The 15,778-nt window shown below is 43.3% G+C and overlaps 1 protein-coding gene across 4 annotated transcripts in view; it reads right to left on the bottom strand.

Moving 5' to 3' along the window:
* NFAT5 (nuclear factor of activated T cells 5) overlaps positions 1-15,778 on the bottom strand; it is a 55,334-nt gene that overhangs the window by 33,397 nt on the left and 6,159 nt on the right. For 2 of the 4 annotated variants that reach the window (XM_031615013.2, XM_031615014.2), the window contains exon 2: positions 6,029-6,154. In XM_031615013.2, the coding sequence (XP_031470873.1) occupies positions 6,029-6,154 (126 nt within the window). Of the gene's footprint in view, positions 1-6,028; positions 6,155-10,259; positions 10,419-15,778 lie in introns of those variants that run through there. The other 2 variants (XM_031615015.2, XM_031615016.2) reach the window with 2 other exon arrangements.

The following is a 15,778-nucleotide window of genomic DNA, read 5'->3' as shown; positions in this document are numbered from 1 at the left end:
ATCTCTCAGAATGGTAAAAGCAGTTTGTGTCTGACTGGGCAGCACTGGAAAAGTGGGATTTGTTGGCTATGTAAGATTCAGGAAAACTGAAAATAAAGCAAATTTAGAAAAAAAGATCTAGAATGAGTCTCCATGATCCTTTACATGCAGTTATCAGACCAGCCCACAGAACTACACTGCTGTCACTGAAGTTAGAGAGCACACCCAGCTGGTTTCCATAAGACGTAAGAATCTTCCTTTGGCGTCTCCTGGGGACAGACACTCACAGCAGTCTGCCCTGAGGGGCCCAGAGCTCGCAGGGTGCAGTTCAAAGCCTCAGTGGTGCCAAACAGAGCATCCTGTGCTGCTCTGCTACCCACAGCAAAGATGTGTTTACAGAGCATCTGCCTTGGTCTCATCCTGCGAGAAAGAAATGCTTGCCACAACTGAAAGAAGCGCAGCGTGGACAGACATCTCTGAAGACATCCTCCTGGGGGCTGCAGGAAGGCACCTCAGCTGGGAGCGGGTGGGAAGGGGAAGGGAAAAGCCTACAAAGAAATGGAAGTTTTTACAGACATTGGAGATCAACTACAAAGAAGCAGCTTTCTTTTTCTGATAATTTGTTTACAATGTGTAGTCATAAGCCCAGTAGTGGCACCTATCTCTCCTTTGAAATTTCTGGTAATTATTTCTGAATCAACAGGAAAAACTGACTACTGACACCAGGAAGGATGACAAAGTGAGAAAATATTTTCAATAAAAATAAAAATTAAGAAGCTCGACAAACTATTCAAAAATAAAACAAATCTTCATTTTGAAGTATTAGAATCTTCAGTTTGGAAATGATGCAAAAAGCCTTATCTTTGCAGGGGAGAATGACCCATATCCTTAGCACTCAGTGTCTGCCCACAGTTATCCAAATATTTATCTATTTTGCTACAGTAGCATCTGAGAAGCAAAGCTTTATTTTCATAATTAAAATGACCAGAAATGCTTAAAGCAAGATAACAGCTCTTTGATCCAGAAAGCTGAATTACTCCTGTTGGGGACAAGTAGTTTATTCCTTTACTTAAAGGGGAGTATAAAATTGACACGGAAAGGTAAAATTTTGTCATTTGGAAAATAAATCTCTAGAATATAAGCATAAGAGAAACATGGGAGACAGAAAAATTCAATATGTAACAGATTAACTGTATCTAAACAAGAAGATACAAAAGAGTTCAGTACACACATCTCAATGGCAAAAAAAAAAAAAAAAAATCTGTTCCTCTTCTTACACCACCACCAGGCTTTGTGGAGAATTCAGTTTCAGATAAGAACTGGAAACTGCCAGAGTGGACACAATGCAGGAAAGAAAATACTATCCTGAGGAGCAGTACAAAAATAGGGAAGGATATATTTGCCTCCGTGGTAAATGGAGAGCAGCATAAGAGATCATCAAGTAGCTGAAGAAGCTCCTTCCAAACTCCATTACAGCAAGAAGGAGCAGAAGATAAGAAGATGGAACAGTTTTCTCAATGAGGGCTGTGAAGGTTTGAACATTCCTGTCTCTGGAAATAAAGAATGAATATGCAATGCTTGTTTAAAGTACATGGCTGAAAATACTCGTGAACCAACCCCAAAAGACAAGAACAAGGAACTGATCTACTAACAAGAAAGACACCTTTGAGGAAGGACTTAAATTAGCAGTTGATATTTTAAGCACTGAAGTACTTCCTCAGTACATCTTGACCAACAGGAAAAAACTGGTCAACCTTTACAAGCAAGTGAAAAGAATCAAGCATCCCTCCTTACAGCTGGAGCCTAATACTGTGCAGAAGGCATTGGTAAAGCTTCATCTTCTTTCATGCAAGACATCTCCAGGCACAGCTTACAGTAACATCTCTCAGCATGACACCTTCATGTACTTCAAGAGTCTGCACGATGATTCATATTTAATGTATTTATGGTACTGCGTACCAGGCAAAATCCTATGCCCTGAACAAAGACACTTGTGATGCAAATAACAAGCACAGAGAACGCTTTCTAGGGTAAAAATCAGATCCCTTCCCTCCTTTCTGCTTTCCAGAGGTCTAACAGACTTAGAAGCTTGAGATAGCAGCTAAGGTTGTGAACATAGCAACTCAAAATCCTAGAGTTCTATTAAATTATACTTGCCTGATCATTATTGAGAGAGTGGGTAATAGCGCTTTTGTCTAGATTAACGAATATCAGATACGCATTTATTAACAAGTTAATGAATCCAATCAGCAACATTCCATTTTAGTACTTGTAAAGCTGTTCTGTAAATTGCAAGACAAATTTCAAAATGGAAGAACTAGAAGTCTGTCCCTGAAAGGTCATCGCAGCTAAAACCATCCTGCTCCTCCAAAAAAACCAAGTTGTTCACTGCAGCAATAGATCTACCTCAATCACAATATTTGCATGGAACAAAATCCCCCAGAATAGTGCCTGACAGAAAAGCCTCGAACAAGCTGAGTTTCAGGCACATACTATCTTGCTGTGTTTTGAGAAGCAGAGAACAAATTACATCACCTACTACAGGAGTAGTAAAAAACTTTCATCCCATAGGACCAATGGCACAATCCTCTCATTATCAAAAGTACATCTGTGATAGACTTCTACACAGTGTGCTAGCAGAACTTCCTAAAAGAAGGCCTGGTTTGAAAAGAAATAAGTGAGAATAACCTACAGTGCTATGGAGACTAATTATCATTTCTATGTCACTCCCAAAAAACAGCAAAGTTTTAGAACAAGTAAGAGCTGACAAAAACGACAACAAAAAGAGACACTAAACAGGAAAAGATTTCAGAACAAACAGGTCTATGCTATCCTCCTCATCCTATCATCTGTATGGTGGCAACTACCTGAAAATGCTATTAAGGACATGAAATACACAAATGAATAGCCAATCGTGATGTTTCACAGTAAGTTTTGGACTTATGTTTTCCCATACAAACGGACAGACATATATAAAGCCCAGGCTGATTTCCTTCTTCTTTCCTGTTAAGAAATTAAAGCCCAGCTAGACTTCTCATTATAACAAGAGGCAGGGCTTGGTAATGCAGTAGTAATTCAAAGACACTATAGCAATCGTAAAGCAATTAGTGAAAACAGTAAGACCCAATACACCCATGTATGGAGAAACATGGCACACCTATGGCAAGAGAGCAGCTGAAACACCTGTGTTCTGTTCTGCTGAGAAAGATGAGAAGCTTGGCTGCAGAAGAAACACGCAGATAACCCCACCAAAAAGCAAAAGCACTCCTGGGATTCTGAAAGGCAACTGAACGCTGGGCAGTGCCCCTGCTCCAGGGCAGCTGCAGGCCCCAGCGCTGCCTCAGAAGTGCCCAGCTCAAAGCAGCTTGGAGAAGGAACCAAACCCAGGCAGCACCAGAAGGAATCAGGGGGAGTGGGGACTGACTCCGATGTCAGTACTGAGGGAAGAGTAAGCTCCCCTCTCTTGCTCCTTCCTTCACCTACAACTGTTGTACACGTGTTTTCTCTGTTCCTAAAATTTGTCCCTAGCTTTAACGAGGAATGAGACTTGGCATCAGACTTACAGGAATTCCCAAGCACCACTCCATCCATGAGGTATTTGGAGCATTTTCCCCTTCCTCCTGACAGGAGGAGAAGGAGCTAGGACTGTCCTTTCAGCTCAGTGCTGTGCCTTTATTTTGAATCATCATCCACAGACCCGCCTTCCAAGTAAACAGCTATCTAAGATGCACTTATCAACGACGTGGTGGAGGACAGAAAACCCATTAACACCTTAAAAATATCTGGTAACATTCAGTGGCCAGAATTCTGAGGCTGAGCGTGCATGGAAGCCTTTAAAGGCAGCAGCCTCACTGCTTTGGGCTGGGGCTTATCTCTGCTCACATGTGCACGCAGCACAGCCGGCTGGGGAATTATCCTGGTCATCACAATCATATGTTTATAAAAGAGCAAGATTCAATTGTTCTTGTCCTCACTGTGGTGGAAAGTGACATAACCAATGAAAACAAAACCCGTCTTTGCTCTGTTTTCTTAATTTTTTTTCCCAACAAATAGGAGAACTGTCGTTTCTTGTACTTGGTACTTCCGATCCAAAGCTTAGTGGCACTCAGACACTTAACTGTCTCGTCACAACACTACTGGAAGACCTCCAGAGCCAGAGCTCAGTAAACAATTTAAGCTATCACAAAGTGACAGCCACCTTCTCTCACTGCTCCTTCCTCCTCATTTTACTCCTCCCCTCGTGCCACCAAAGGCACTGTGCAGCCCTGGCTCTTGGCTGAAGCAGGTCCTTCAGCAGAGTGCTGTGCAGCACTCGGATGAAAACCTCTTCTTTTGGCAATGGGATCAGCTTAAAGTCTTTGTGAAACTTCTATACCTCTGACACTGAGAAGTGTTCTTAATTGAATGAGTAAATGTCCTCCTTTCAGTGTTTGCAAATAAATCTCCACAGTATTCTCTGCAGTTTTTCAATGAATAAAACCTTGCTGCAGTTTAACCCCAAGATAGCTAACGCATTCTTGTTTTTTTTAGAGGAGCTGGACTGGCTGTTAACAGACACTAAATACCTGAAGGAAACAGACATTTAGTTCCATTCACCTCAAGTGTTTAAGATTTCTCTGTTAGATACAGAATTAATTAGCAGTTTGTGTCTGTCTGTGGATTTAGAGTGTAACAGGGTTTGTTGTTAAGAGCTGTGTTGCTACAGGATTTGGTCGCTGCTGTACCTTTGAACAAAACTGATCATTAAGTAGCTTGATTTTAGAAATATACGCCCAAATTATTTTTGAATAACTGATACAAAAATATCAAATTCTTTCAAGATAATTAGTAAAAACATATTTTTCTTCAATGCAATTACTGAAGTTCCACTGTGCACAGTTAAATCCACAGGTTCTCTCTGAAGAAGTCTGGCAAAACATGACAGGTGAGCAGTGCTGTAAAGTTTTTCCAACACGTCTACAATCACTTTAATTTCTCATCAAGATTCCTGTGCCATGCAAATGTGGGAAACGTTATCATATAAATACTTAATGCATATGAACTTGTAGAGAAAAAAAAGACTAATGCAGCTATCAGAATCCTCACCTTACACATATACATTTTTCCTCAGGTAACTTAAGGTCAAATAGGAAATTGGAACATGACTTTGTAATGAATGTGGGGATCAAATTATGAAAAAAAAACAAACAACTCTCATCCAATGATGAAACTTATCATCGATTTTTCCCCTTTTTCCTCATTGCACAGATGTTCAGTAATCTATAGAGGTTACTGACAAGAATTCCAGATGCAAACCAGCACTAAGACTAACCTCACAAATGAGAACTTTGCCCTTAAATGCTGACCTTATTTTTAATGAAGACCAATGACAGAGTCTTTAGACTGAAGTCTAAAACATGACCGGGACTAAGCTAGACAAGAAAAAGATAAAAAGGTCGTGCCTCATTTTTACGTGCTGGCAGTTAGAAAAAGAATTAACTTATCAGTTTTATAAATGTGCTGTCCTGACCAATATTTCACATTCTCACATATTTGAGAATTTTATAATACGTTACACTAGAGAGCTATGTCAGAATGGAGTTTAAATACTAAGCTTCCTCATCAGGCATCTGAAAAGAAAACAGAGCCTTTCTTCTTCCCTATAGCCTGAGAACTCCCATGGCCCCAAACAATCTCCATTCCTTTTTTTTTTTTTTTAACCCTCTCCAGAATTCAGTTTTACAGCTGGTCAGCATTCTGACTCAGTTTCATACAGATATGTATACCTCTAACAACAGAGTGCATTCCAGGAGCTGAAAGGGCTGCTCTGAGTAATAACAGAATAGGAAAATTGATAACATTTCCTATAGATAAATTGTATGTGAAATACAGCAACTACTGACATAGCATACTTGATCATTTAAATCACCTAGATTGCTAGATTATATTTCCTAAATTTTCACAAAACTTCTCCACAAGCCTTTTACAACCAAAACTTTGCCAGCACTGTTCATGTTGGCCAGAATGTTACAATCCTTAACAAAGCAACTGAATAAATGAGAATGCTTACCAGCAGCGACTACAGCTGGAGGAGGCGAACCTGCCTCACCACCACTTGTTTGGCTCATGGATGCTACAGATGTTTCTCTGGAAGGTGGTAACTGCAGCTCCTTTGGGAGAAGGTCATAGACAGATTCTGTTGGGACAGAGAAAAGGAAAAAGTTTTAATAAAAAATGTATTCCTGATCAGTAATAGAGAAGAAAATGTGCAAGAGATATGAACAATGACTCAACATTTTCAGAACCTCCCTAAGAAGTTACATTAAGTACATGGAGATCTTAACATCGCAGAATGAAGTTATTTCGGAAAACGAACCAACCACGGGAACACGAAGACACACATTCTCAAGTCCAAAACAAAAAGATAAAAATTTGTTCCAACAAAGAAATAAATTCATGAACTTCCACTGAGGCTGCACTTGTTTCGAACGAAAGAGATGACAGCATATACCAAGAAATTCATGAGCATTAAAGGCAAACATGCACTCAATGCAAACTGAGCAAATGACTTTCAAAGAAAGAGACTGATTTAGTATCATCATCTCCAGAATATCCTACAAGGTCTTTCCATGTAATAAGTGTCAGTTCCTGTTAACTAAGATCCCTTACTTCCATTTATCTGCAGCATTTTTCTTGCCTCAGACTTCTCAGTGAACTGCTGTAGATACTGCAAAGCAAGCAAGCTCCACAAAGAACGCTGGTGGTGACACTGCATCACACCCAGCACTCTCTGATCTGTGCAGGAGCACCACCTCAGCACCAGCGCACAACTGCACGTACACCTTTCCAGCAGGACAAAAAGAATGCACCTACTGTGGAGGTGGATGGATGTCTTTACATTCCCCGGCTTGCAAAGGGAGCACGCATGGCCCCGAGACTCTGTGCTCCTGTTTCCCAGCCTGTCTGAGCAGGGCAGATGGGTAAATCCCGGGCAGGACAGCCATGAGTTGGTTACTGCTGCAAGCAGTCGCTAGCACTCAGCTTCTGAATTTGCAATATAAGGCACCAAAACTTATCAGGAAGGCTCATTACACCTTCAAATCTGCCTGCATACAGCAAGGAGTTAGCGAGAGATCCTGGCAGCGCACTTACAACCAATGTCAGGGCTTTTCACCCTCTGTTCTCCTTCTGAACCTGCAAGGTCAGTCCTGATGCACAGAAGCGCAGTTCCAGCAGAGGACAGACATGCCTTCACACCTTTTAAAACCCAGCTGGCATAACTCAAGCTCCCAAGCCTACCTCGCGCTCTGCAGGCACAAAAAGGCAGCCAGCAGTGCATATTTGTAGGAGGTGGTTGGTTGTCATGCCACATTCTGAGAAAGCTTCCGTGAACCACAAATCCCAAGCAGTTTTCAAAGAAAACGTTTACTTATTTCCACGTTGAACGCCTCCTATAAGCTTGGCCAGTGTCATAGCTGTCAATATGTCAAAAACGTCTCCAAATAAAATGTGGCATTTGGAAGCCATGAGATTTGGGTCCATTTCCTGCTGAACCACAGACTGTCTTCAAGGTGGGTATCTTGACCCAAAGGCTGAGATTGCTGCCGCAGCAACAGCAGCCCCACAGCAGCTACAGCCACGCAGCTGCCCCTGGTGCACAGCAGCCCCTCGGCAGGGGAGCAGCAGCAGCAGCCCCACAGCCAGAGGCTGCCGGGTGTATTTTTATCTGCATGTAGAATACATGCATACATTTTCACTCCTCACTGTTGCCTCACAAGACATCCTCCTTGAGAGGACTGCTCATCATTATCATTCCAACATGACTCATAAGATATTGGTGTTAGTTACAAAGCCTCGCTCCAGCTAAGTAATTAGATGGGATCGAGCTTTCATCTTTTTTAAAATACGTATTTTTAATTCTCAAAAGTGACAAAGGCATGTCAAATCTGCTGCTCTAAAGGGATGCTCAGAGCCAAAAGCCCCAAAGCAGTTTCTCATGGAACAGATAATTTTAGCAAAATATAACCCACAACAAGCACAAATACCATCTTTGTGAATAATTCTAACAATATGATAAAGAGAGCGCAGGGAGGAAAAGCAAGCATTCAAACTGAAGCACATTCCCAAAGATCACAAGACCATTAAGAGCAAACCTTTAATTTCATGCTTCATTGCTAAAAGACCAAGAGACTCAAAACGGCCTCAGCCACAGCAGCCAGCTGCTATCCCCACACACCTGGACACTGCACCAACAAGTCCAACGTCACATCCAAGCTAAGGGGAACCTCCTGGATTTTCCTCAGCACAGGTACAGCTTTGTGAGCTAACGCACATCTCTCATGAGCTGCATTATTAAGAACTACCCCTGCAAAAATTCCCTCCGGAATCTGAAACGTTTGGTACCTTTAAGGAAACTTGCCACATCAAACCTGCTCCTAACACATCAGACTTCAAATGAAACTTTGTGTTTTCACCTAAACACAGGCCAGTGTTTATATATGCTGCACTATAAATAGCATTAAAGCAGAAACTGACAAATGCCAGAAAGATTAGCCTTACTGCAAGGAAACTGATTCTTCCCGGGGGATGCAGCTTCTCCCCATGCTCACTGCCATACTTAAACAGCTCAGGCTCCTTCCTTACTGATCAGCTCGTTGCTGTGTTTGGTTTTCCTTTGGTTATTTTTTGGTAGTGGAGTGGGTTTTTTTGTTGTTGTTGTTTTTTTAACACACACACACTCCTTCTGCCAGAATTTTGCACTTACTCACATGGAAAACATCAATAAGAAGAAAAAACAGTTATTATCTAAATGTAGTATTGCATTTGAAAGCAAAAATAATTTTAAAAAAATTAAAATGAAAATACGTAAACAGAATTCCTGTTTTCAGCAGGCACTGTGCTGAATGAAGGAGCCAGGCTGCAGTCAGCTGGCAGCACCAGTGCCTCCTAATTTACTGCTGGTTTTAAATCCCCTTGGAGAATGCACCCGTTGATCTCGAGTTTCTGTTCTTCTCTACCAGCAGCTCCACGTATACCCAGCATTTTCCCTGAATACATTTTCTTTATTCCAGATAGGAAAAGAGGAACCTGCATTTCAGGACTGTTATTACTGTGAAGCACAAACAAGACGGACACACCAGCCCAGCTCAGCAGCAGCCCTGAGCTGCTCACATCCATCCCCACACAGCCACACTGCCAGCTATCTCACCCCACTCACAACAACCTCCCAAATCCCACACCACCCCTCAGAATATCTCCCTGGACCCACCAGGTGAGCCCAGGCTTCACAAATTCTATTACTGAAATCAAGGACACATAGGGACAGGCAGATTTACACCAAGTACTTTAAGCGTCGAGTTTCTTCACCCGCCCTTTATCCAATTATCCCAGCACTGTAATCTCTCTGCAATCAGCTGCCCGTAACTTTGATGTTGCTGCCAATTACATTGCCACCTCAGAAAACTGCACTTCATGTGGCCATCTTGCCAGAACAGCCCAGATCCCGAGTCCATACCCAACACTGTAAAATTTCACATCCCCTGCAAGCATACAGCTAGAGGTGGCCTAAGCCCCTCAGAACTGAACGTTCCCCTTCTGGCTTTGGATATGTCCCAGAGAAAACTGGTGTGCTCATCTCCCATTGACACAGGACAATTCCCCTTTTGGGCAGGCCCCCGTTGTCAGAAGAGAAACCACTGCTAGGTAAAAGCTCTCTCATTAAATCGTATGAGCCTAATGCTGACATGGGGACAAATGCTCCTGCTTCAAGTAAACAGAAGGTGGGAAGAGGAAAGAAGCAGTTTCCTCAAAACAGCTCATGAAAGGGGTTGAAAACAATCGGTGCAGCTGTAGCCCAGCAAACCCAGCACCCCCAGAGCCAGCACTGCCTCACATGCAGCAACTGCAAGCCTTCTCTGTAGCTACTCACATGAATGAGCCTTGAATGACTCCCCAGTTACATCCCTATAGAAGTTTCAGCTACACAGATGAAGAGTTGTGATCCCAGCAATTCAGTGCCTCGCTGGCTCTCACTGTGCCAGAACTGGTTCATGACGCTGCAGGAGGACTCATCTCCTCCCAAGCTCTGTGAGGTGGTTCGTTGGGTGCAGCTGAACCACCACAAGTCCCAAAGCACAGCCAGGCCATCCCCAAAACCCTCAGACCCATTCCAAAGTAAGAGCAGTGCCCTGCATGCAGAGCAGCCATGCAGGACAGCAAGGGGCACAGACAGTGCACTGGAGGCAGACAGGGCACTCCCATGGGCTTTCTGCCTTTAAAAGTATGTACTGGAAATATCTTACCACTTCCTTGGCCTTCTGAAGAGCAAAGACAATCCTTGTGTTTCATAAGCTGCCCGCACCAAACTTATCCACTTCATCCCCACCAATTCAGTTCTCCTCAACATGGTTTAATACCCATGCAGATTTGGCTGCTTCTCCCGAAGCCACTTCCTTGCTGTAGCACATGACAGTCACACCAGAGATTAGACAAACCTTGGTGCACTCTTCTAATCAGCTGGCAGCATGCTAGCAGAAATCTCTTCTAATGAGGTACTCTGAGCTGATCAAAAATAAGCAAGCAAACAGGCAAAGAGATGTTTACATGGAACTAAATTAAAAAACAATTAGAAGTACACAAACATGCAAGTAGCTTCAGCTGTAGAGGCTGCAAGTGAGGAAAGTACAGTGGAGCACACATGCTCTGCAAATGAAGGACACTAGAAAGAAAGACAAAAAATGTTAAACCACTAAAACCAACGTTCATGTCGCATACATCCCCAGGCAGTATAAAAAATCAGGTTCAAAGTGCCATGCACATACAGATTTTGTGATGCTCGTCAGTTCACACTGAAGTGTAGGGTTTGGAGCTAAACCTGTATTACAAGGTCCCAGCTGTCACACCCCACTCCAAAGTTAGCTGCTGTTTAATGAAGCTCTGTGTGCAATTGAGGTCTTTCAGAGATGTTTGTAGAAGGCACTAAAACCAAAATCTATGCTATATCTGCAAAAACAAAGCTTCTGATCCTTTCAGAAGAACCCACACGTTTTTGTTGGTTGTTTTTGGTTTGTTTATTTTTAACTTGAAGTTTGGTTCTACCCACAAATCCAGTCTATGACAAACAATATAGTTGCATACAATAAACCCAGTCACTAAACAACACCACAATAGCTCAGTTCACAAAGGGTTCTGAAAGGGAGGTGGGAGTGTTACGTCAGCTCTAAATACTCAACACACAAGCAAAGCCTTGCTTTGTAACAACATGTTAGCGTCAGGAGACCCTGACGGATTTTTCTGTAACAAAAGCTTGGGTGTGGGAACACTTTCAAGCAAACTATTTCACATCAGGAAGAGCCTTTAGGAGCTGATCAGCTCCCTCCACACGTACACCAAGGGAAACCAGGTCTTCCCACATACCCCACATATGGTTTAATTGAACAAGTTCGGTTCTGACAGTACAGAATGATGGGATGTGCGCCGCTGCAGGGATTGTGTGCACCCAGCCCATCTGAGCTCAGGTCTGCAAAGAGATGCAGGCAGGCAGCCTGAGGCTTTGTGCCCCTAACTCAGCAAGGAGAAGCGCTGCAGCCACGCTGAATGCACACCTCCACACATGTACAAACGGTACAGGATTTGTGCACAACCAGCAGAAGGTGCAAGCCATCGAGGGCAGGGAACTCTTTCATAGCCTCGACGCAGGCATCCCAAAGCACATTACGAGGCTGTCAGCATGATTTCTCCTACCTTTGCACATGTAGAACCTGAGCCACAGGCAGGCAGCAGCTGATGAGACTGCCCAGCCAGCAGCACACAGGGGGACACAGCCGTGTCCGTGCAGGCCGGTGCTCAGTCTGCCAGGCAACACCACAGCAGTGCTTACATGACACCTCTGGGGGTGTCTCAGAATAACATGATTAAACACAGGACTCAGCTCAAACCAGAGCTTAAACATGCCTGGGTTCTGTCCTTCCCCGTGCACATACTGTGAGGAACGCATCCTTCTGAAAGGAAGGCATGCCAGCTGTGCTCCAGGCACTCACGCTGCTGCCTTCCTTCAGCTGCACCTCCAAGCAGACAGCGGTGAAAACAAGCGATTGAGCTTGCTGCCTCCCTTGCGTTGCATCATCCATGCCACGAGCAGTGGCTCTGTGGATGGCAGCACAGCCAAACACCGCAGCGAGTCCTGCCACCAGCGCTCCCATGACTGTCAATACTGGCAGAGCTGTATTGCTGCTACAGCAACAGTGGCAGCTTTTCAAAGAAACTGCAGTGTATACAAGGCCGTTTTACACAACCAAACATAAAATCTTCCTTCCAGTTCCCTCCAGCTTCAGACAAAAGCAGTGAACCCTAAATCAACATGACTTGTGAGCACGCAGGGAAAGGCAGATGCCATCATTCTCCCTACAGCAGAAAACTTTGATTAAGAAGTTGATGTTGGTAAAACTCCCCTGTGAAGCAGCAGCAGAGGAGCTGCACTGTGCTGCTGACGTGCGGCACAACGCACGGCACATGCTGGTGAGCAGGAGAGGAGCTCACTGACACACAGCCACCTTTATTTTAAACCACGTCCATCAGCAGCGTATTGCTAACCAAGTCACTGAAGTTTTATTGCAACTCCACTATCGCTGCCTCTCGTATTGAAAAATAAATAAGTAAAATCCAAAAGGTTTTTTCCTCTGTTTTTAAAGCTGCAAGTGTTGAGACCAAAAATGCTCGTATTGGAAGGGTAACAGTGCCAATAATTTATACCTGAGCAGAAGTCACTTACTGCAGTGTTCCACCAACCTTCAGAAAAGCTGTTAATCTCAACATTCAGGGTTCTGCTCAGCAGGGTAGGGTTGAGAAATTAATCCTTTTAAAGTTGAATTTCAACAACTGACAAAGGCATGTGTTAGCTGAACTCTATTCATGGCACACATCCAAATATCAAATAAAGCTTTCCTGGCTGTGTTTCAATCATCCTCATTCACAGCTCAAAGAGTACTTTTATAAATGCAGACAGACAGTATAAATCCTGGGTCTTGTTTGCATCCAATTTTACAAATCTCAGAAAGACAACAACTTTATTTAGTGAGTGTCACTTCAAGAAATGGACCGGCACTGACTTACTAAAAAGTCTGTCCTATGCCATTGTAAATTCCAGACTAAACTCCCAGAACTCAAAAGAAACTAATAAAACACAGCAGACAAAGCAGCACAACTGAAGAACGACAGAAGCCCAGACACACGGACCCAGCCGGGCACTGCTCAGCTCCACAGCCAAACCACCCCATCACATCTGAGAGGCTTTGCTACGTCTGAGGAGCAGCAGCGTTTAAAGAGGCACATTGCTCATAAACAACCCAAAATTGAGAAGAATGAAAAGAAAACAACCCAAAGCTGCCGTATTTTAATTTTCTGGCATGCAGGAAACTGAACTAAGTTTGCCCTTTGGAAAAAGTCCAAATATGATAGGTATGAAAATTCAATTAAGGAATTCAAACAACTCTATTTTTCCACATAACAACAGTAAATAACAATGTTATAACAGCAGCAACACTTTGTGATTCCAAGCAAAACTGAATGGAAAGGATACTCGGTTTCCTCCCCATCTTCATTCTGCCACTAAAAAGCTTCAACTTCATTTCCCAAATGCCCAAATATTGCATGTCCAAAGAACAAGTATTAGCAATATCTACTTACCACCCACTTTAAAACATTGATATTGTGCCAAAATCAAAATTCACCAGAAATAAAGGTAACCAGGTGCTCCAGCCAGTTACATCAGTTCTGTAGGTGCAAAGCACCACCTGGAGTCCCAGACAGAAGTCCATCTGATACTCCACATACCCTTGCCACAGGACAGTTTCTCAGCCTTTTTGGGTTAGGTCATTTTTTTTCAGTGGGCTTATTTTTGCCATCTCTTACATTTGCTGTAGAACAGCTGTAACAGCACCCACTGCTGTGCCACCAGCAACAAAAAGACAGACGCAGCTTTTCCTTTTGAGCCATACCACGGTATCCGACCCCAAAGAACAACAGTGTGCAAGAATTCAGACTTTAATGCAATCACCTCTCAGATTCAGCATTTCATAGTGAAGACAGGTCTGGAGGCCACATTCATGAGACTTGGCATGTTGCAGGTTTCCTACCATGGCACCATCCGGAGCCCACAAGCCATCAGCACAGCGCCTGGGCTCACTTCAGTGAGCAGCTGACATTAAAGGGTGCTTTCATGCACCTTCCCCACACTGAAGAGCACTTATGCTCCCTTACCATCACTTTGGTTCCTAACTACAATTCAAGTACTATGTTTGATGATAAAGTGGGAAGCCAAGCCAAACATTTAACAGCAAAACGTGGATAAAAAGTTCTTTTCTGTACTGCGGAGCTAAAACCCCAATGGAATCAGAGGAAGAGCAGCAATGAAAGAATGAGTGGTGTAACTAGTCTGGAATTGCCAAGTGGTAGAAAACATAGGGATGGTAATGCCAAATCAAACTAAACAGAGATATCTTTTCTCTGATAGCAGCAGACTACAAGGAAAGGTTTACAAGAACCAATAAGCTTCGCACAAAATACCCTCCAGGCTCTACAAGCAGCTGCAGACTGGCTCCCTTCCTTTGTGCTTCACTAAGCAGGTGTATCCCTACAGATCTGACACCTCGAGTCATTGATCCTTTTACCACCCAAAACATCAATCAATGAAATTAAATGGTGTACAAAAAAAAAACAAAAAACAAACAAAAAAAAAACCACACAACCAAATAAATCTTGTTTTAAATCACTGCCTGCTCACTGCACTGGGTGTCTTTAATTCTGAAGCCATGAAAACTAACTAAAAAAGCAAGGCCTGGTTATCTGTGGTTTATCATCAATGACCCCCCCACACTCAATTCCTTGGTTTTGCATGTGCAACACTTTGTATGTGCTAAAGCTCGATGAGGATCCACAGAAAGATAATTTAACAGAAGATAAGCCCGCTGGGGGTTAGAGTTCATGGGGGTAATCAGCTGGCGTGCAGATAACGATGCTTGCTGGACACCCCAGCAAAAGCTTCCGGGGACTCAGACATACCTCAGAAGGGAGCAGGGCATCACAGCCTCCCTGCTGCTATTCTGAAGAGCTCTCCAGCTCCATTAACTTGTCCTTCCTTACTGAATTTTTAAGGGGGAGCCTCATTCTCAGAGTTCCTTCAGCAGGTACTGGTATCCCACTGCATCAGGCACTGCTCCCAGTTCCCAGGGCTTCAGCTTTCTTTCCATGTTAAAGCTTAATTCAGTAAACATAAAACCCTGCAGATTCCCTGGCTCAGGGGTAGAAAGGTAATCTTCTGAAATGAATTCTTTTGCTATTGTATTAATGTATTGAAATACCTGTACAGCAAGCAGTACTTAATTTTACTCTAAACAATATAATCCCTTCCTTGCTACCACGCCTCTGAAAGCACCTTTTCTACTGAATTGGCAGCACACAACTTAAACAAAGTGCTGAAGATTAAACTGAATCTTCTCAGGCCACAAAATAAGAAACCAAATGATTTCCCCATCTGATTGAGGAGCAGCTCCATCCCAGGTACAGCTCAGGTTTCAAGGTGAGGCAGAAGGCCTCATCTAGAATACAGATGCTCTAGAAGAAAAACAAAGCCTTATACCCAAAGGAAATCTGTGTGTAGGCAAAGGAAGGGCACATGCTCACTCAAACATACTTACAGCCAAGAACCAATGGACGTTCTCTAGCAAAAGCAGAGAAGAGTTTAAAACTGCTGAATGGGGGCACATGCCTGGAGCACCAAACTCCACAACACAGAGAAAGTCAATTCCAAAGGAACACGCTTCTG

Source organism: Phasianus colchicus, chromosome 13, assembly GCF_987193195.1.
Source record: "Phasianus colchicus chromosome 13, bPhaCol1.hap1.1, whole genome shotgun sequence".
Lineage (NCBI taxonomy): Eukaryota > Metazoa > Chordata > Aves > Galliformes > Phasianidae > Phasianus > Phasianus colchicus.
The sequence above is the reverse complement of the archived record's forward strand: the minus strand, read 5'-3'. Positions and strand labels throughout refer to the sequence as shown.